The following is a 22,286-nucleotide window of genomic DNA, read 5'->3' on the forward strand; positions in this document are numbered from 1 at the left end:
CCTGCTTCCAGTGTTCTATAAGGAGTAAAGGAAAAAAAAAATAAATTTAAATACCTAGTTTTAGTTTATTCCTTTTGCTTTTACTGAATAAACTCCTCAGTGGTGCATGGTTTGAACAGTTGTATAGTGATTGAATAGACTACAAATGGAGTTGGAGAACTGAGCCTTACAACAAGCACACAGGAACTGAGCAGAATGAATCATAGTATGTAGTGCTGATGACACTGCACAAAGCAGGGTAGTCAGCAGTAACCATCATCTTCCCTTCTTGTTTTCACCCAGCCATAGTGTTCCTCATGCTGTCCACTTCTATGGTAACTGAAAGTGTTCATATTCAGTTTTAAACAAGGAATAATAATAAGTTTTATTTCTGTTTTTACAGCTATTTTCATGAAGATGACTTTTGTTTTAAAATAAACAAAATCTACAGTCTGTTGCACAAAGGCCTGAGTAACCAGATCTAGGTTGATCCTGCTTTGAGTGTGGGGAGGCTGAACTGGATGTCCTTCAGAAACCCCTTCTGACTTCAATTATTCTATGGTTCTGCATATTTCTAGATCTCTTGGTGCCAAAAACAGTGTAGCTGTGTTTTGGGTAACTCTTGTAACCTTTGGATAGCGTATGCATTTTTAATACGGAATTGACTGTTGGCTTCATCTCAGTTTCATTGAATGCATTCCTGCACTATAAAAAGGCCATGGTTTCTGATTGTAGTTGTCATGTTTATTGTTATACTTAGATGAGAGGAGGATGAAGACAGCAAATGCATTTTTCTACCACAGAAGCCCTAGCTTTTAAGGGCAGAGAGATATGAAAAGACATTGACTTGGAAAAGTACTGTGAATTTCTGTGCATAACCTTTCAGTTCCATGAAAGATTTCTTTAATTACCTAAAAAATAGCTCTGTCACTTAAAAAAAAAAAAAAAAGGTTTTAAAATTGAGGTTTTATGATGTTTTTTGAGAATGCTGGAGAAATAGAAAGTTCTAAGAATGATTATTTCCAATAGCTCTGAGTTTACTACTGATTAGTGTGTATTTAACTCAAGTGTTCTCCCACTATTTGAAATGGGATTATAGGAGAGTAACAACTGGATGGCATTAAAATGGATAGTGCGGTCTGCCTGGCATAAAATTCCACTTCTGGTCTGCAAGAATATGAAGAACTGTAGAGGAAATCATAATTATATTATGGCAAAAGTATTTTCTGTAAGATGTTCCAATTGATCATTATAGAGAAAAAGCAAATAGCATTACTTGCTAGTAGTCTGATGTGAGATTTTAATTTTATTTTACCCTTAGTCAAAGGAAAAGGCTTATAACTTTAAGGCTGCTATAAAGGATCCAGAAGCTTAGTCTCTTTACCATAGTTGTGTAAAAAAATCCCCAACCTTCTGTTTTATTCCCCTCCTCCCTCAAGATGGCCCTCCTACACGACTACCCTTGCCTCATTATCCTCTGTTTGGAAGAGATTTTGTATGTTTAATAATGTAATCTTTTAATCTCCTCTATCCTTTAGAGCTCAGACTTATTCTGGCAGCTGTGAAGTGGCTCATTCCTGCCAAAGAACAATTTTCGTGGACACATCTTTTTAACAGCATGAGAATGCTGGTCTTAAGGGGACTACATTCATGTTTAGAACAGAAGCGTACATCATGTTTCAGTGTGGCTCAGCTGGCAAAGGATTACTGAACTAGTAAAACTTTGACTGGAATTTTTCTATTAATTAATATCTCAGAAAGAACTGGAGAATACCAAGTAGCATAAATAGAACCAGTGGCATGCGGTCCAAAACCAAGTCAAAGTTCTATTAAGCCAGGAAAAGGAAGGAGAAGAGAATAGACAGGAGGAAAGGTAGTGGCAAAGGAAAAACACAAATTAACTGAAGACTTAATATGGTTATTCTGAGACGACATCGGAGTTATCATTAGGATACTAAAGAAGTCTTTATGCTGGGCTTTTGGAGAAGTATGATTTATATGCAGCCTGTGCATTTTTTTTTTTTCAAATGATTGGAAACACAGGTGCCTCATAGGAAGTGACTCATGCTAAGGAGCTGGACCCTGGTTCTGTGAAAACTTTGCTGCAGTATAAGTAAATGATTGTATTGATTTACATATTTGACATACAATACATACAAATGTATTGATTTACATATTTGACACTACAAAGAACAAATACACCTCTACTGCCAAATAGGTCAGGCAGTGCCGGTCTGTGTTTCCTGCTAAGGCAGTATTGTTTGAATGCTAGGTCTCACTAAATATTAGTGTTTTGAAATTAATTCCAACTGCATGGCATAATAGTTGTTTTAAGAATCTGAAACTTGGTAAACTTGAATAATTCTTGCTCGTTTCTTTCAGTATTGCTCTCTTTTTAGTTTTGATGTTTTCTGTTTCTCTGTTGAAGGAGAAAAAAAAAAAAAAGAACTGAACTAACTAACAGGTCTGTAAGGTCCAGGGAGGGGTGATGCGCTCGTTGTCTTCATGCCACCTGATACTGCATCTGCTCTTCAGAGATTTTTTATTTCTGTACCTTGGTACCTGTGCTTAATGTTGGGAAAATAACAACAGTCTTCAACCCACATGAGCCTGAGGCTTTTTTTTTTTTCTCCCCTTTATGTAGGCATGTTTGCAACTGTAGATGGGATTTCACAGCGTGCCCCTGTGCACTGGTCGGAGAACGTGATTGGAGCAGCTTTGTGCTTTCCTTACGTGGTTGCTCTCGATGATGAGTTCATCACAGTGCACAGCATGCTTGACCAGCAGCAAAAGCAAACCCTGCCATTTAAAGAAGGTCATATTCTACAGGACTTTGAAGGTATTGTAAAGGACGGGTTTTTTGCATCGGTAATTCTGGAACAAGTGCTACTGTTGTCACAGGCACTTCAGTTTTTTTTTTAAACAAAACTAGCAAGCACAAACTTTTTAAGCTTTTATTGTAAATGCTTTCCTGATCAGATCTGTGCAGACTATGATAGGGAAGCTTTAGTCATCCAAAACTCTGAGCTTCTAACAAAATGTATGTTCATTAGATGTGCTGTGATTGTCAAGGTAATTGTGGGGAAGGAGTCTGTGGTGTTAGAGATTTTTCATGTAACTTAATTATTTCTTTCAAAGGAGCAATGTTAGTTTAATGCTAACAGTCAATAATTGTAAGCTACAAGTGTTTCTCCATTGGCTGTCCTGACAAAATTCTAGCATGTTGAAAACCAGTCTTTTGTATCCCTCTCTAAAATATCTGTGTAAGATGTTTAAATGGGGATATTTCATAAAGAATGTTTTAACAAAAAATACAAGAACTTCTTTTGATCTGTTCTTCAATTAAGAACTCTTTAAGTCTGGAATATGTTGTATTACTATTTTTTTCCAGGAGAGCTACAAACTCTGGCACTGTGAACTGTATGCTAATGCTATGCTTTTACAGCTTACAATTGTCTAATGTGAAAATATCTGGCAATTAAAAGCCTCTGTTTTCTGGAATCTGGGCAGTAGTTTCAGTGGTGGCCCGTACAGCATAGAGCAATTATAGCCAGTTCCACTTGGTGTGGGACAAAATCTGCTGTAAACAAATAAATTTACTATTACTTCTGTATTTCTGAGGTGCAATTTACAGGTAAACTATGCCATCTGCTGAATATGGTAACAACAAAGATGAGTTTTAGAACTTTTAACACTGCTTACATTCTTGAATCATAAATAGTAAGTCTTAAAGCTTATTTTTGAAATGTCTTTTTTCTGTAAAGAATGTAAACTGAATGTTTGTTTGCTCTGTCCAGGAAAGGTGATTGTTGCTACTAATAAGGGTGTGTATATCTTGGTGCCACTACCTTTGGAAAAGCAGATTCAGGATCTTCTAGCTAGCCACAGAGTGGAAGAAGCCCTTGTTCTAGCAAAAGGATCTCGAAGGAATATTCCAAAAGAGAAATTTCAGGTCTGTCCTTCCTTTAATTTTCATGAAGATAGTGGAGCTGTGCATACCAATGGTGAAGTGACGAGGGAGGTTCGAGGAGGAATTTACATTGAAGAGAAATCTAATACTATTTATGGTTTCAGCCTGAGGAAATAGATGTGCTGCTGAATTAACTTGTGCTTGTAAAGGCTGGGAATGTTGGCAGGGTTGAATAGTATTATTCTGCTGTTTTGAGGGAGTTGTTTGGTTTAGTTTTTTTTCAAGTGTGTGACTTGAAAATATTGAAAATAAAACAAACACTAAAAAATGATGATAGAAATTCCACTGTGAAGCTTCATCAGTATAGTTATTTGCTATTGCTGTTTAAAAAAAGAATACTTTTTTTGAGAACAGAATTCTTAGGCTTTACTATTTTTTTATCTGAGATTCTTGCGTTATTCTAAAGTCTACTGTAGTGCAAGTTGAAAGTTAAGTGATGAGAGATCTGAAGAAAATATGTTCTACTTCCAAACTCATGCAAGCAGTCCCTGTACTGGTGTGTAACTAAATATTTAAAAAGTTTTGTGTGGCAAAGTATCTTAGTAACTCCTCTATTAGTGTTGATTAGGGATTTGTATTCATTTCCTTCTGTCTCTGGTTTGTATTACAATACTTATTGTACTGTATTCATTCCAATTTGTCATTTAGAGACTGATACTTGGAAAAAAATAGCATGAAATCTCTACTTACCTAGTAGGTGAATGAATATTTAACTTGATTTCTTTACTTTTGTAAAAGCAAATTTGACCTGTAACCTGCAGAAAATCTGGTTTGTTTTGTTTTTAAGATACTTTGGAGCATTTTATTGCCTTTAAAAAAGTATCTATTGCATTACTTTTGGTTTGTTTAGGAAGGTGCAAAGTTTGGAATGTCCCTGTGGAAATAACAAAATTGCAGTGGTCCAAAATGACTCAGTCTGTCATGATTATTATTTTTGAATTTCAAGAAGTTTCTAATTCCTTGTCGTATCAATTTTGCTCAAGGCCTGTGAAAAGCAGTCATTACATTAAATTAAATTTGTATCGGCTTTCATTTTGACCCTTGATTCCTCCATTATATGAATAGCTGCAAGGCTGCTGGAAGTGAAAGACTTGGCCAGAAAACTGTTTACATCTTTTTGTTAAGGTACAACTCATCTGGAAGTACTTGAAGCTGAAAAGTGTTTGGGCAAATACAGAATTCAGTTTCCCACGTTTTGTTTTGCATCTTTTCAACTTTTCTTTTGCAATCCATTTAAAAAAGCAAACTAAGATCCTGCTACGAGGACAGGATACGTGTTAATCAATGTCTCCCATATATCATGACAATCATTCTAAAATTATTACTTTCTAATTTATGTAGTTTTAGTGTGGGGGATGTCTTTCTGTGTTTTACCACAGGATGAACTGCAATTCATTATCTAAAATATGTGATGTAGAATCTCATTCCTCCTAGGTTTTCTTGCATTTAGGATTTTTCTATCTTTAGAACAAGATATTTCCTGTTCACACATCTTATGTGCACTGGATGTCCATCTTCCTGAAATTACTGTTTCCAAGAATATTATAAGTTCTTTCTAACTTAGTGTGTCTTTAAGGGTCTTCAGTTACTTTGAGTCAATGCTGCAACTGAAAAACAGAAAACTTATTGCTTGCAAGCAAAATAACCTGTTCTAGTTCTGGGCTGTATTTGCAAACTGATATTAACCAGCTTAAGTTGATGGAGTTTCCCACTGACTCATATTAAAATGACTCAGCTTGGTATAATTGAGACATTGGTCCAGTTTTTCAGAGCTTATCTGTAGCTGAAATTGTAACATGTTGAGCTCGTTTTTTAATGTGCCTCTGATACTTAATGCTGTCACTACAGTTTTGTTACAAGGACATCAGACTTTATTTTGCTGTAGTCTTGCCATAGTATAAATCTAATGGAGTTCAACCAAGTTACATGCCTTACTTACGACTTTTGCAACACTTCTTTGACATGCTCTAACTTATCACATAGTCATTCCATTCTAACTCCTGCTTAAGAGATATCTTCTGATAATAGATATTGCGTAGATATGTAATAGGTATCTTCTATTAGATAGCTTCAGATATCAGCAAGGTGTGCTTGCAGCCAAGAAATCCATCCGTATCCTGGACTGCATCTAAAGAAGTGTGATCAGCAGGTTGAGGGAGGCGATTCTGCCCCTTTTCTCTGGTGAGACCACACCTAGAATACTGTATTCAGTTCTGGAGTCCTCAGCGCAGGTAGAACCTGGATCTGTTAAAGCTAGTCCAGAGGAGGCCACGAAGACGATCAGAGGGCTGGACACCTCATAGCAGCCTTCCAGTACTTAAGGAGGGCTAAAAGGAAGCTGAGGACGCACTTTTTATCAGGGAGCACAGCAATAGGACAAAAGGTAATGGTTTTAAGCTGAAAGAGGATTAGGAAAAAATTTGTTACTGTGAGGGTGGTGGGGCACTGGTACAGGTTGCCCAGGGAAGTTGTGGATGCCCCGTCCCTGGAGGTGTTCACAGCCAGGTTGGATGAGGCTTTGAGCAAACCGGTTCTAATGGAAGGTGTTCCTACCCATGGCAGGGGGTTGTGGTCTTTAAGTTCCCTTCCAACCCAAGCCATTCTGTGATTCTATGATTGTATGATTCTGTGATCTGTATTGCAAGCTTTGCTGGTTGCCAGGTAGCTGACGCTTTCCAGGCCTTATTCTGCCATTTCGTATGAGCATAGGTTTGGCATTAAGGCATTCGATCCAGCTACTATAATTTATCCATACAGAAGAGTGATGGTAATTGCCCAATACATGTAGTGTAGCACCCCGTTTTCCACACATGGCTTTAATTTCTGTAGTTTGCAATGGCTGTTGCTGTCTTGTGTGAGACTTGAACTCAGTTGTGGCATTGTAGGATAGTTCTTGACAACAGGGTGTGTTTTTCTACAGTTGAATACACTGTTGTCATTGCATGCATACACAGGTGCGTGCTCTCATTATATCAGCAGTATAACAGCATGAAAATATAGATATGCCGGTAATGCAGATTGGTAGTGGAATTGTAACAGTAAAGTACTGCACTCTCAGAATTATTTGTACAGCCAGTATTTAGTTATTGGAAAGAATCAGGTTGCGCATTAGTAGCTCTATCGTGTTATTTAACCCATGGTCACTGCAGACTGTAAATTTATCTTTGGCATATTAGATGAAAATTCCTATGAGCTCAAGAATCACTGATAGGTAAAAATCGCTAAGCAACAGTGTTGCAAGGATATGGCTTCGGATATAGTTTTAGTAGAAGAATACAAAGGCTTTTCTACCATGCTACCATGAAATGACTGAATACTACTTATTAATTTTTCAGGACAGCTGAAGTTTGCAGAAATCATGGTTGATGGTAGTGAAGACCTTGATTAGATTGACACACATCTTGCATAGGTATCTCTTTTATTTTCCTTCACATTTCTTTTTAGTTTCAAAATACTTTTAACTGCACCCAAACCTGACCAAAAGCCAAATGACTTCCTAGAAAAAAATCTTCTTAGCAGTCTAGTTGATATTTTGCACCATTTTAGAAAGTTTTTTTTCTAGCAGTGGTGAAAATCAAGGCTTCACTCACTGTAGCTCTCACACCTTCAGAAGTCATCTTTGTTTTCTAGCAGTTTTTCAAATACAAGTTAATAGAAGTCTTATTTTTGTAGTTACTTTTTTAATGTGAATTCAGTCAACAATACAGAGTACTTCAAGCTCTATGATGGCACTCCAAAAAAAGATAGAGGAATAACCAACATGTTGAATTTTGACTGGGAGCTAACTTAGTACCTTTCTAAAATAAATTTATTGTGGTGTTCTGGCAAATGGGTTGGGGAGAACTCCTGATTTTTTTTTTTCTATCATAAAAAAAGTTTGCCTGTAGATCTAACCTGTTTTTAAAACCCTTTGAGAAGGAGAGAATATTGACTTTTCCACAAACTCTGGTCTTTTACTTCCATAATCTTTACCGCAGGACATCTTAATGTGTAGTATTTATCTTGTAGGCTAAAAATCAACCTGAATACTCCCTATCCCATCACTGCATCTTTAAAAAGTTGGGAAAGCATCTGTCTGTGGACATTCTACTGCTTTGTTTATTATGTGGCTTTAAGGGTCAAATGAAGATATGTCAGCACTTAAATGAAAGTGAATACCACTTTATCAGCTCAAATTTAAGATTGAGTCTTTGGACATATAATTACACTATCAATGAGCTCTATTCAACTTCTAGTTAAAAAGTTTGTTGTACAGGCTAAGTTGTACAATTAAAGTAGTGTTTTCAGTGTTTTGGAAAATTCAAACTTAATTCCAATATCCTAGAACACTAAATATGTAACTATTAGTGGTCAGTCCATTGCAAAGATGAAAACAGACTAAAAAAACAAACCACTATACTTCTGATAGTAGTTTATCTAGCAGGGTGAGAAATGCTTGTGCTTCAACCTTCCCTGGAAAGTCTGAGGTCAGATTTTTCTGGTGCCACAAGATGCAGATGGTTGCAGATTGAAGTCTTTTACCAGCATCCTTAAGAATGTAACCAGATTGGTATTCATCAGTTCACAGATTAGCATTTATTGATGTAAAAACACAGTCATAAATCCAAAATGTTTTGGATATCCAGTGAATTCATCACCGGATGTAGTTTTACTTTATTGTAGTAATTAAATTCCCTTTTAGCTTTAGTTAACTGTATTTTGAATTAGTGCACTTGGATGTAAAGCATAGTAAAACTAAGTGATAGGTGTTGTAAAGTATTGTTCTTTTATTTTTATGTTGTTTATGAAAAGGTGTGCCAGGTAACACTTTCCTCTGTTTTCCCTTCTCCACACTGGGAAGACAAAGAAAGCCCCACAGCCTTACAAATCTATAGATTTTAATGGCTTGCTAATGGGCAAGTTTAAGTTTTGCCTTAAAATAATCCACATGCATGCACAGACTAAATGGACTTAAGGCAAGCTTTTCTCTTGGTAAATCCACAATCCTTAATCAAGGTGAAAAATCACTGATTAGATGATCAGTATGTTCTACTCGAGGCCTCACACTCTTAGCAATTCCTGCTTGGAAATACATTGCTGAATATATTGGGAGTTTCTCTGGGTATTTTCATTGAAAATAGGAGTCTGTTATTAGCAGCAGCGTTCATGGATCCTGTTAAACGTGAGCTGTATGTTCATGAGAAAGTTGAAGGGAAAAACTGAGGCCATATGGATGTATCTTGGATGCGTTTGCAAAATACCAGTGTCGTCACAAACAGTGGATGTTTTGCAGAGCACAGTTTAGTTATTTGCTTGACTAATTCTCTTTTGCTATGGGAAACACTCTGGGTGCAAGGGATTCATTTAATATGGTGGTAACTAATTGACCATTCACGTTAAATGCCTAGCATTTAAAGTAGTTTTGTGTTCTTCTAGTGTACCTCTTGTGAACCTTTGTCTGTCTAGGCATGATCTTAACAGTAAAACATTGTAACACACAGCTTTTCAATATTGTTTACTTGTGCTTCTCTTTTTAACCATGTTTTTATGTACATCACGTAATGTAATGCATACTGTATAAATTTAACTGCTCTGGGAGTAGCTTTATTTTTATAAAAAAACACTGGCAGAAACTTAGAAATGTGGTCATCAGCTGGGAATGAGAATATTAGAATTTGACAGCAAGGTTGCTGCAGAAGTGAGGTGAGATGGGGAGAAAGTTGGCTGTGTGTGGGAGGGAGAGACCCTCAAGTTTAAATCGTTTTTTGTACCTGATGAACTACTGGGAACTTCAAAGTGACCACTGGCCTTTATGTCTGCAAGTACCATGAGCAAAAAATTGAAGCAAGTCAGATTGATGTCAGATAAGTCATCATTTGAATAAGAAAACTTAAACTTACTATTTGTTGACTTTGCTTTTAGTAAGTACTCATGAACAGTGTTATGTTAACGTATTTGTTGAAGAAACTGAGTCTGGGTAGCAGATTGAGTAAATTCAGGTACATACAAGGATCAAGGCTTTATTTTGCATGTAACTTGATAGGTGTGGTTGAAGATTGTGTGCTCAGTGGTTTTGGCAGGTAGTAATTATAGTAGTGACCAGCCCTATGTAAATAACTCCTTACAAATATAATAAACCTTTCCTCCCCCTTCTCTTTCACAGGTAATGTACAAACGAATCCTGCAGCAAGCAGGTTTTATACAGTTTGCACAGCTTCAGTTCCTTGAAGCAAAAGAACTCTTCAGGTAATTGTGTGACAAGAAATTTATTAGTTTATCTTGTTTAAATAAGGAGTTAATTTTCTTGGTTTTAAACACTTAGTTGCTTGACTGTTTTTTTATGTAGATTTAAGTTCACTTTAGAATGGTTTTGTTGGGGTAAAAACAGAGTAACGTTGAAATGACTTTAACTGAAGAGTTAATGCAACTGATTTTTTGGTGTGCTAACACACAGTAGTATTAAGGCTATAATTCTTAACACTAATTTGAGTGTTGTATGTGTAGAGAGTTTTTTCACCTTGTGCCCGTGAAGGTCAAGGCTTTAATTATTGAGCTTGTGCTGTGATTTACAGCATGAATGTTGTCAGGTTTCTTGGTTTTTTTTTAAAACAATAAAAACTTTTAACAAAAGGGTACAATTTAAATATTAGTTACAATTTAAATGTTATTGACACAATTGCACTAAGATTTTTAAAGATGCTGATTCCTGATTTGTTTAAAGACTTTTCTGTTCCACCTTCCTTAGAGTATGGATTATTAGTTCTTGAAGTCTGTACTAACCTTCCCAATTTAGCTGTTTCAGCAGTCACTTGTTTACTGTTTGACCTCAGTCTTCCATTTCCATTCAAAAAAAATCTGCTCGTTATCTTTATTTTACCTGGATAATTGCATTTCTGCTAGCCCTGCCTCATTCTGTGGTCCAGAGTTAGTGTCGTCCATACTGACTGCATAAAATAACTGTCCTTGTTATCTGCTGAAACTCACTTTAAATCAGGTTAAAACCTATGGAGTAGGTTTAAAGTTTGGCAATTTACTGTATGATGTAGGTGTCTGCAGCACAGGAAAAATATTTGTCCTTCAGTTTATGGAAATCAAGGAAAATAAAGGTTTGGAGAGTGTTACTACTGATGAGGGCCTTCACCATTTTGCCCTCTGCTCACCAAGATGACAGGAGACACTGCACTTGAGTGGGTAGCATACACTGAGTAAAGATTAGGGAATGACAGGAAAGACCTGGACGGCATTAAGAGGCAAAGTGTTTCGGCCACAACCGCTTTCTGTATCACCTTGTTTTTAGTATTAGTGAGCAACTTGCAGTCTTCTTCCTCCTCCCTATGATCTTCCAAGCACACTAGGCTGAATCCCTGCTGTGTTCTGTATCTGAACTAGAAGTACAAGCTGTACATAGTTAGGAATCCTTCACGAAATTCCTATGAAGCCCTTCCGTGTGGGTTTCCAATAGACTTTTTTCAGGTTTTTTTGGATGTGGCCAGCTTTGGTACAATAGTTTGCAGAAGTTGTACTGGCTATAAAGCGTCTTCATAACCTCAGTGTGCTTAGGTGGCCAGAACTGTGTAGCTCTGCAGCTGCTTTGACTAGGGCTGACACTTCAACCTCAACTGTTTTTTCTTGTCACTTTATTACACCTTGCCTGGCCGTAATTCTCTGTGGGGTCTAATCTGCTCCCCTTCCCCCACCCCGCCAGTGCTGATAGTGGCCTGAGGATCTTTGAAGAACAGTGGTACGGGAGAAATGTCTTCCGTGGGGAGCTCCAGCACCTTGTGGAGGGAGCCAAGATCAGTTTTGCAGCTTCCATCCATCTGACAGATAAGCTGTAATGAACAGGATTGTGGGAGTTCCTCTATAGAAAGAAACATGCTTCACAAGAAAACTAATTGTCCAGGCGTGAGTTTTGGAGCTGAGTCAGCCTCCCAGGGTGTTCCCTTCCTCTAAAAGCTGCAACCCCAAAGCAGGTCAACTGTTCATGAACTGCTGAAATCTGCTGAGAGGAGGAGAAAAGAAAGACTATTCTGTGCTTTTCTTCTGGCCTGCCATGTATAAGCTATTTGGAGTATTTTGATGGTTCAAAGTTCGAGTACTGTTTGGTTATGCCCCAATAATGCACTCAATCTTGTTAATTTTAGACTTAATGATACTCATTGGAAAAACAATGGCAGTATATGCAACCGCTTCCTCACATCTCCATATTTTAAGACTACAAGTGTCAAGCTAGTGTTAGAAATAACTTCGGTCTTAAAATGCCAAAGGGAAATTTGGTACCAGCTTGAGAAAAGGAAGATTTAGCAGTGAAATAGAGTAGCAGCAGTGCCTGCAAGAACTTGATATGTCATGGGGCTCGTTTTGGCCGAATATGAAATGGGATTGTCTCTACTCCTCAGAAAATGTCTGTTACAGGCTGGCAGGGGAAATTATTATATTGTACTAAAGATCTCTCTCTTGCATCAGTAATCCTTCTTGGACAACCCTGTCAAGCTACAGTTATCTGATACTTAACTTCATAGTTCTTAAATACTGAAGCTGAGAGATACTTGCTTGCTAAGTTCCTTTTGGTTATGCTGATACTTCTGAATACTGGAAAGGAATGACAGAAAGGAGGAAAGTGCTAGTTTTATTGAAACTCAAATAGTTCAACCAAGGGAAGAGAACTTTATTCAGCTAGATCTGTTAACCTTAAACTGAGTGAGCTGTCACAGTGGGATTCTGACAAATCCTGAATTGTGATTGTGTGATATACTTGTGATTGTGACTTATTTTTGCTGTTTGTATCGTTGAAGGCTTGCATGCAGAATAAGCAACTATGTTTAGCAGGCTGTTCACTGAATTCTAGGTGTCTAAGTGCTGAGATATTGGTAGCCATCACAGTGAAATCATTTCTTTCCATCCTGTTAGATTGTGTCCTTTCACTGGCTGGGTGTTGCTTACAATCTGGCATGCCAGATACTGAACTTTTTTGTTCTTTTTAACAGATAAAAATGTTAACTCTTTTCACAGTCTTGTCTCATCTGGGAAGGGCTATCGAGAGACTCAGAGATGAAGTCTCTCCTACACTGAAAAGGATAAAAAATTGCTGGTATTTATACCTGCAGACATAAGAAGTAGGACTCAGTCTGAGATTTGAATCTTATGTGACTCAAGAATATAAGCTTCTATTGTAGCCAATGGGATCTAGGCAAAACAGCAAAATCATGTAGGCTTCTTTGATATCGATGCTTCTAAACTGTTTCCTCCAGATGTGTTAGAAAGAGACAAAGCCAAAAGGCAGCCACAGATCCCAGGAGTCATAAGCCGTGAGATGAATGTTAACCATTCATGCAGATGGGGTCATTGTTTAGTATTTGACATTTTTCTGAGGAAGTTTGGTGTGGAAGATACTAAGCTTTTAAGGAGGCTGCTTGGTTGCTGATTACTGTTGCTGTAGGGAAAGAAAAACTGTACAACGTGAGGTTGAGTCAGGCAGGCTGGGAGAACTACTGTTGGTTCTCAGCCCAGGATTTGGGCCAGCCTGACTTGGAAGTTGGGGTTGATTCTTCTTTTGGAAATAGATGGTAATTAAGGCCAGAATCCATGAAGTTTAGAGGTACAGTAGCTGACTACCTCCTGATCCAGGAAAAAATGGATAGTAAGATGAAAGGATGCAGAAGCTATTGTGGAAGTTGGGAAATATTTTAAAACTTATAAAAAGTGGTATGTTAAATTCTAACTTCTTCATCTGTCTTCATGGTCATAGTCTCCATCTGAGCTTAGGCTGTCTCCAAATACTTAGATATACCTTACAGCTTAGCCAGCAAGGGAACCATTGTTTACACTTGAATTTCTGTGGATTTATCAAGACTTATTCTATTAGTGCTTCTGCACTAAATTTGAGTAGACTGTCAATGTTATATGAGTTATGGGTGAGCTTTTGTTCTAAAACAGATCGGTGAATAACCGTGGCGAGTGGCTGGGGGAGGAATCTCTTCTTTCTTTAAATAGGCTTAATTTTCTAGTGCAATACATCTCATGTAATATTTTCTCTGGTGGTTCTCAGGTCTTAAACTTTCATGAATAGTGGGACTAGCCCAAGCTGCAGTTATACTAGTTCATACTGAAAGCCCAAACACTCTTTGAACCATCAGACTATTCCACTGAGGACTTGCTACTTCTTAGTTATTCTGCCTCTTAAAAGAAAACTCCTCATCTACTTGTGAGTTGCATCATAATGTAGGTCTAGGAATCTCAAAATCAAATATTAAGTGTGAAAAGAGGGATTGAAAGGAAGTTTCGGCTGCAGAAATCTGCAAAGTAGACATGAATGCTCTTGGTTAGAGGCTAGCCTTTCTACTGTAGAGATTTTAGGCCTTTCACCTGTAGAGCTTTTAGGCAGTAGGAGCTCTGCGTATGAATCAGAAAAATTTGCTATTCAAACCTCTTCTGAACTTGAAAAACCTTCCTGTGAGATTTTTCTCTGTTGTGGTCCTCTATTAGTTTCTGTTCCTGTTCCCGTACTTCACAGTTACTAGGTCCTGGAACAGGATACTTGCTGCTTTTAAATTTACTATTGCTGCTGTCTCCCAGAATTTCGTTCTTCTAATACAGATTTTATAGCCAAAGTTCAGTAATTACTGTCATAAATTTTTTAGAAGTTCTGAATAGGTGTTGCTTTGGCAATGCTTCCTACTAGTTTGTATTTGCTGGATGGTTTTGGAATTGTGTCTCTCGCAAGAAGTGAACAAGTTGGGGCATACCTCAGTGCTTTTAGCTACTTTATAGTAGTAGGGAAGGGAGAGTCTGTTTGTGAGGATCCTTCCTACATTATTGCCTGCAGAAATCTGCTGCTTCATCTACTTCCGTCATTATAACTAGTTTCCTTTTGGAATTCTTTCCAGTCAAGGTTGTAAAGTGAAGTATTTTTGAGGTTGCTGATCACCTGATAGATAAAACTTCTACAAAACTGTCAGTTCACTTAGATTTTTTTTTTTTTTTCAGCAACAATATCTTCTGTATTTCAGGAATGCTCATCTTTAAAGATGAATTCTGAATAGTGGATTTCACAGTGAAATAAAATATAAGTCCTCATTTCTTGCTGTTCTTCTAAGCCGAGGCCAGCGAGGAAGAGTCATTATAGCTTAAAAATGAGGGAGATATTTGCCATGTGTGAAAAAACATTTCGTTTTATTCTTCTGTCACAACATGCACTCTCCAAATACTTGAGGAATTTCTTCAGTCTGGGCTGAAAAATGTTTTATGTAGCAGAGCTATGTTACAAGTTGTTCCTGTATAAAGTATAGATGCACTTCACATGCAAAGTAGAAAAGCCACCCCATAGTATCTGACACTGATGTGCGCCTGAGACCTGTGCCTATGCAACAAACTACTAGTTGGTTAGACAGATGCATAATCGGTATCCATGGTTCGTTTTCAGAACCGCCTTAAGAAGTGAGCTGAAGGAAGAATCTGGTGCATTTCAGGCTTAGGAAAAACATTTTCATAGTTTAAACAAGTGTTTCAAAAGCTTTAGTTTTCTACAGGAAGCTTGTTTTCTGCCTAATTGCCCTTGCGTAGTCTTTGTGGCTTGCCTGAACAGGTTCACTCTCTGTTTTTATTGCTTCCATTGGATGACTAGCTCCTGTAATGTATGGATGAAGACTAGGACAGTCCTAGGAACTGTACTAGGGCTATTCAGATGAATTTTGTAGATGCCACAGAACAGCTGTGTGATGCCAAAAGCAAAAGACTGGCCAGTCTCCAAATTCTTGGAGCTCTCAATGTCTAGAACAGGAGAAAGAATTATAGGTTTGGATAGAAATAGCGGGAAAAAAAAAACTTCAGAATTTGTTCTACATATATTTTCTGCAGCATAGATGGCAATGATTTTCAGAAACTGACAACATATTAGTGTCCTGACTCTAAGCATATGTGTGCACGCATTCCCAGTATGGTTTTTTTTTGTGCCTATGTATACTTTTTCTTTCTTTTTGCTTCATCTAGTTTGACACTGTAATTGCAGAAGCGGCCAGCTTGATGTCCGGGAGCTGATCTCTCTCTACCCCTTCCTGTTGCCTACTTCCTCTTCGTTTATACGGTCTCATCCCCCTCTACATGAGTACGCGGACCTAAATCAGCTGACCCAAGGGGACCAGGAGAAGATGACAAAATGCAAACGATTTCTCATGAGTTACTTGAATGAAGTCCGCAGCACAGAGGTTGCAAATGGTTACAAAGAAGATATCGACACAGCTTTACTCAAGTTATATGCGGAGGCAAATCATGAAAGCCTGCTGGATCTACTAGTTTCAGAGAACTTTTGCCTTTTAACAGATAGTGCTGCCTGGCTGGAAAAACACAAAAAGTGAGTGTGCTTTTTTGAACATTGCACCTTTGAGACCAGAGAGAAAATATTTCTTTTAAATGCATTTGACTTCTACAGTAGTGTGTTCAAATCCTCCTAGTTTTTCTGACTTCAGGACCAAGAGACACCTCGGCCTGACTAGTCAGCGTTTAGAAATGTTAGTGAAAAGCTATTAACTTAGTCTGAGGTAAAGGAAATGCATTCTGTCTCATTCTGGTAAATGAAGTTCTCCCTGAACATTTCTGTGTCCAACAGAAAAATAAGGGATGGGTACATATTTGGGCAGAGAGTTTTGTTTACCCTTGTGATAATATGAGAGTTGAATGGACACAGTAGTGAGTTGCGTAGAAAGAGAAAATGCTTTAAAGCATGTACTACCTTAGGTAGAAGCTATTACCCAGCTGATGGCTTTAAAATTGTAGTTGCTTATTCAAGGAAAGAAATCGTACTTTTGAATTGCATACTTTCTGCATTCCCACTGATTCACCAAAAGGAGGCTGCTTAAGATGGCTGCGAATGACTTCAAATTTGAAATGCCAGCAGGTGGAGAGTTGGCTATTAGTCGTTAAGTAGGAAACACTAGATAGTAGATGTGTAAAATACAAATTCCGGTTGTAGGTAGTACCTCTGTCTCAGGTTTAATTTCTTAAATCTTTAAACTGTGTGGTGCAGTAGTAGCAACTGGTGCAGAGGAGTCTGTAAATGTGGTTAGATCTAGTACAGTTTCATTTATTTCAGGCATTTTGTTAAATCCTCTTGCTAAGTATGGTTTATATCGCAAACTTTTGTAAATGTGAATGCTAGAATATTGTTCCAAGATAAGAACAGCGATTACAGAACTTTAGCTTATTTTTATTACACTACACAAAAAACCTCTGTATGGCGCTGCACAAAGATCTTCCTTGCTTGAATTGATTTAATGCTGCAGAAAAGAAAAAAATGTTTCTGATAATAAGAGTTTTAAATAAAAGCCCCATAAAAAATCGATTTAATGACTCATGATAAACTATTGGAGGAATATTTATTATTTGGAGCTATGTGTTAAGTCTGTACGTAAAATTCAAAGAAAAGCATTGGAATATCTAATTTGATACATACTTTATAACTTTCCAAATTCAAGTTAGTAACTAGAATCTGCCTTAGAGACAGGAGAGGCTTGGACACACTGCTAGGGCAGAAATTCTCTGCTTGAATTCTGAAAAAGACATTTGTTTGAGTGTAGGCATGTCACCTAAAACTCACAGTAAGGAATTATTTGCTATATTATGTGCTAATCAAATCATAATGAAACTGGTAGGAAAGATCTAGCAATTTTAATATTATTTTCTCTTTTTATTCAGGTATTTTGCCCTTGGTCTCCTGTATCACTACAATGGTCAGGATGCTGCAGCACTTCAGGTTAGAATAAAGCTTTTAGAGTAATCTATAAACAATTCCAAAATATCAGTTTACCTCTGAGATTGAAATCTGTTTGAGAAGCAGTGATATGTATATATAAGAAATTTACACTGACTTCCTTCAATAAATGAATATGAAAAACCTGAAGAGCTTACTGACGATCACAGCTATTTAGATGCTTTTACGTCATTTCTTAAGCAAAACTGTGCGTACCAGAACATATGCTTATACACTTGGAAGATGCACAAATGCACTAAAAAAATTGACACTAGAGGTGTTTGAGGGACTTCAGGAACATATCCTGTGCTGATTACTCTTTGTACACACAGCAAAGCAGTATTGTAATCTCATGTCAAATGCTGACAGCAACTGGGAGTTTATTTCCTTATGTAGTGATGGAAGTAAACACTTTCTCCAAGATTTGTTCTGACCTCACTGAGACAAAATAACATGTATGTCTCAGACCATATCCAGTACCTTAAGTAGACTTACTGTATCTCTTTCAGAAAAGGTTAATCACAGTAACACTGTCAAATGCATTCCAGTCAGCTATGTAAATAGTAATTTCCTGGGAAGAAAACCAGTAAGGACAAAAAAATCAGTATGTACCTTTGTCAGGTGCAAAATATTTCTCTTTGTTTCAAGGAACAAAATTTACTGCTGAACTGGTCTGGTAGATGTGTACGGGTATAAACTGGAGAGGGGCAGATTTAAACTAGACATTAGGAAGAATTTCATCACCATGGGAGTGGTGAGGCACTGGCACAGGTTGCCCAGGGAAGTTGTGGCTGCCACATTCCTGGAGGTGTTCAAGGCCAGGTTGGATGGGGCCTTGGGTAGCCTGATCTAGTGGGATGTCCCTGCCCATGGGAGTTGGAACTAGATGACCTTTAAGGTCCCTTCCAACCTTAATTATTCTATGATTCTGTGGTGCACCTTTTAATTCCTGTTGTTACTTATATAAAATCATTCTTGCACAGTGCTTAAAGTTCTTCAGTCGAAATTAAATGAGAGCACGCAGACTTTTTTTCTAAATTGTTTGTATAGTTTGCTTTTAATCTTGCACATGCAGAAAACATGAAAAGTATACCATGCATTGGAGGAAAGGACTTTTATCAAAATATTTCTTTATTATTGTACCTCCTTCTGAAGTATTTGGCCAATCACTTTAAGAATTTGAGAATCCACCTGTTACGTGGTCTGAAGTGGTTGAATATACAGGTGCAAGAAAAGTGTGTGATGAAGAAGAGGCATGAATTTAGCAACTAGTGAGGTCCCAAGTACTGATGGCTAATAACTCAGTATTATAGTAACTCACATAAATTTTGAGTTGGAAGACATATGTTCGAAGCCCTTTAATTTTTCTCTGTTTTTATTGCAGTTATGGGTGAAAATAGTTGATGGAGACATTCAAGATTCTACGCGTTCAGATCTCTATGAATATATAGTAGACTTCCTTACATTCTGCTCAGACCAAGATCTGGTGTGGAAATACTCTGAGTGGGTTTTACAAAAAAACGAAGAGGTTTGTGGTCGATGTACTTTTCAGAGAATATCATAAAGTATTTCCCTGCAATGATGTTTGTATTCATTAACCTTGTTTCATCTTGACAGCTAATTTGAGTGTTTTTGCAGAATATTTAATGCCAGTTATATAGTGATAAACAGAAGAAAACTTCCAGGTTTCTCAATTCTTCTAAGTCCCTTTGTTAACAAGTGCTAGTGACAATTGCCTCTTTCTTCTAAAAACATTAAGTTTAGGTCATTGTGTACAGTGGAAGATACAGCATGTCTTCTCTTTTTCTTCATACTGAGAAAAATAATTTTTGGATCTTAAAAAATTTTTGCCAAACAAACTGTTTCTGCTGTTTCTCTTCAAAAAGATTCCAGAAATGGGTGATATCTGTGTACACTAGGATGTAGAGTAAATACCCTTTATTCAAGACAATTCTTGTAGCAATGAATTTTTAACTTAATCATCCAAAATAAAAAAAAAAAAAAAAGAAACTTTTGTCACATCCATTAGCATGGTGTGCTGTTAAACAGGATGCTTCATGCTATATCAGATAATGCTGTTGCCACTTACCACTTGTGTTGATTTAAAATTCAGTTGTTACATACAATGACGGATTTCCAAAATTTTGTTGTGGTCATTATAGAAGTCTCTTACACATGATGATGTGCTCAAGAGTGATGAGCTGTAAACATTCTGGCCTCTAACTTAAGCTTTCATGCTGCAAAGGGATCAAGGCCCTTGTTCTGCTCTTACGCAGATCTGTTCAGTACTTTTTGTGGCTGGTGGAGGCTGTGCCCAACACAAGGTTTATAGGCAGAACAATGGATAAGCTACAAACTGAGGCAGAGATAGGAGCGAATGATAACACAGTATGCACTCAATGGTCTAATCTTGGTGCTATTGAGCAGGGGTTTGTGGTGTTTACTTCCTGAATAATGTACTAATTAATCTGATGGTGCTACTAAATATTTAAAATAAAAAGGTAATAAAATGGTTGCCATTTAGCTTCTAAATGCAATTAATTCTTTCTAGGTTGGTGTGCAGATTTTCACTAAAAGGCCTTTGGAAGAACAGGAGAAAACCAACATTAATCCAGATGATGTTATCCGTTGCCTTAATAAATACCCTAAAGGACGTGTTAAATATCTAGAACATCTTGTATTGGAAAGAAAAATAGAGGTGAGTCCCACAAGAATACCAAAAATTGGCATAGGATGCAGAATGTAGGCTATGGTGAACAATTCTGAAAACAGGTGAAGTCTAGAAGAAATAAGCATAATTTGAAGGCTTTTAGATGTACTAATAGTGGGCAAGGACTTATTCTAAGATTGAAGTAGAAGATAAGGAGTGCATAACTGCATTGGTTTTGACTTTTCAAGTCTTGCAGTGGTGAGAGAGTTGTTTATCTGCCCTCAGAGGTTTGGGGTTTGGTTATGGGTTTTTTTTACATCTGATTGTTGCTTACTTTTCCATCTCACCAATGAGGATCAAACCTCTTTCTGGTAAGATCACAGAAAAGTGGTTGAGTGACTGCTAATCCTATTGCAGTATGGGCAGCAGTATACTAAAATTGCTAGTTCAGTTTTTTATAATTAGGTATGTTTTATTCTGTTCTGGAGAGATATGAGCAATTAATGATAGAACTAAACCTTGCACCTCTCGCTATAGATTTCCAAATGCCTTTAGAAGTTGAATGCCCAAAAAATGTTCACAATGTAGAATGTGTTCTACCCTTGGGTTTTTAAGCACGATACTGAAGCAGCCAGTCATTATGGTACTTGGATATGAAATAATTTAAGCAGAGGAGGAGTTACTTTAACCTGCAAGAAACGACTTAGTGAATCCGATGGCCATTTCACCAATTTACGTTTGTCAGATACACTTGCTAGATCAGTGATTTCCCTCTGTTGCTGTTGCACATGGCATGTGACACTTTGATGGATGAATGTACTGGTTTCTGGTGGCATGAATATTTTCAAGCAAAGTTTGACTTAAACATAGTGCCTCATGGAATATTTTTAACAAAAAAATTATAATTAAATCTACTCTACCTGCTAGTAAAAGCTGGGTTATAAATTGATTCGCTCTTCAGAAAGTACTAGATTATTGTGAGTGCTTCAGTGAGAATGTTTCAGACAGTCAAATAATCACCTTGTTTTGCTGAATATCGAGTAGTGGATAACGTGAAAAGCACTGTGCCTACAGAGTGCTTGTTTACCTCTGGTGGCTTTCTCAGATTTTATTGCAGAATCAGAAAAGGTCAAAGAACAGGCCTGAATATAAAGAAGAATTAATTAGATCAAAATTATTTTACAAGGGAAGCAAAAGGAGAAGACACAGTGGAGATCATACTTGTACTCAAAAGGAGATCTGCTTTCCTACATTGACTGTCATTAGATGAACTTTTGAAAGAAAATAATTTTTGCGCAAGAAAAGCTACTTATAGAGCTTGCTTATTGAAGATGAAGAAGGATTTAGGAATAGGGCATTTCAAATATATGTTTTTAAAATATTTGTATTAATGAAATAGACAATCCCATACTATGGAAAGAGTACATCTTATGGAGCTGGTCTGCATAAGTTGTCTGCATGAACAGATTTGTTAAAATTAAATACATTAATTAAAACACATTTCTATATGTAAATCTTCATCACTGTTATTGGTAGAGAGAAGGGGTTGTCTTTGTAAATTGAGATAACATTGTTCTTTCTTTTGCAGAAAGAAAAGTACCATACACATCTAGTTGTCTTGTATTTGGAGGCAATACTTCAGCTGAAATCTGTGACCACAGATAACTGTACAGAAACCACTGAACTGCTATTTAAACTACGCAGTCTTCTTCAGAAATCTGATCTTTATAGAATTCACTTTGTTTTGGGTAAGATGCACATTGTCTATTATAAACGCTATCTGTCAGTTCCAGCAGGAAACAAAGTCTTCATGAGGACAGAGCTAAAAGTTCTGAGGTTTCTAGGTGTATTTGATTGATAGGCCTACCTATCAATAGGTATTTCTAAGACACAAGTCAATTTAGAAAGCATATCTGTTAGTGTTGTCTTTGATCTGTAGCTCATAGAATCATAGGATGTTTAGA

The 22,286-nt window shown here is 37.2% G+C and overlaps 1 protein-coding gene across 2 annotated transcripts in view; it reads left to right on the forward strand.

Annotated features, from left to right (window-relative positions):
• The window catches only part of TGFBRAP1 (transforming growth factor beta receptor associated protein 1), a 38,588-nt gene that overhangs the window by 8,684 nt on the left and 7,618 nt on the right, over window positions 1–22,286 (forward strand). For both annotated transcript variants that reach the window (XM_054073492.1, XM_054073500.1), the window contains exons 3-10: window positions 2,624–2,818; window positions 3,777–3,931; window positions 10,092–10,174; window positions 15,936–16,277; window positions 17,618–17,675; window positions 19,057–19,200; window positions 20,224–20,370; window positions 21,911–22,070. In XM_054073492.1, the coding sequence (XP_053929467.1) occupies window positions 2,624–2,818; window positions 3,777–3,931; window positions 10,092–10,174; window positions 15,936–16,277; window positions 17,618–17,675; window positions 19,057–19,200; window positions 20,224–20,370; window positions 21,911–22,070 (1,284 nt within the window). The remainder of the gene's footprint in view (window positions 1–2,623; window positions 2,819–3,776; window positions 3,932–10,091; window positions 10,175–15,935; window positions 16,278–17,617; window positions 17,676–19,056; window positions 19,201–20,223; window positions 20,371–21,910; window positions 22,071–22,286) is intronic.

This window comes from Cuculus canorus, chromosome 1 (assembly GCF_017976375.1).
Source record: "Cuculus canorus isolate bCucCan1 chromosome 1, bCucCan1.pri, whole genome shotgun sequence".
NCBI lineage: Eukaryota > Metazoa > Chordata > Aves > Cuculiformes > Cuculidae > Cuculus > Cuculus canorus.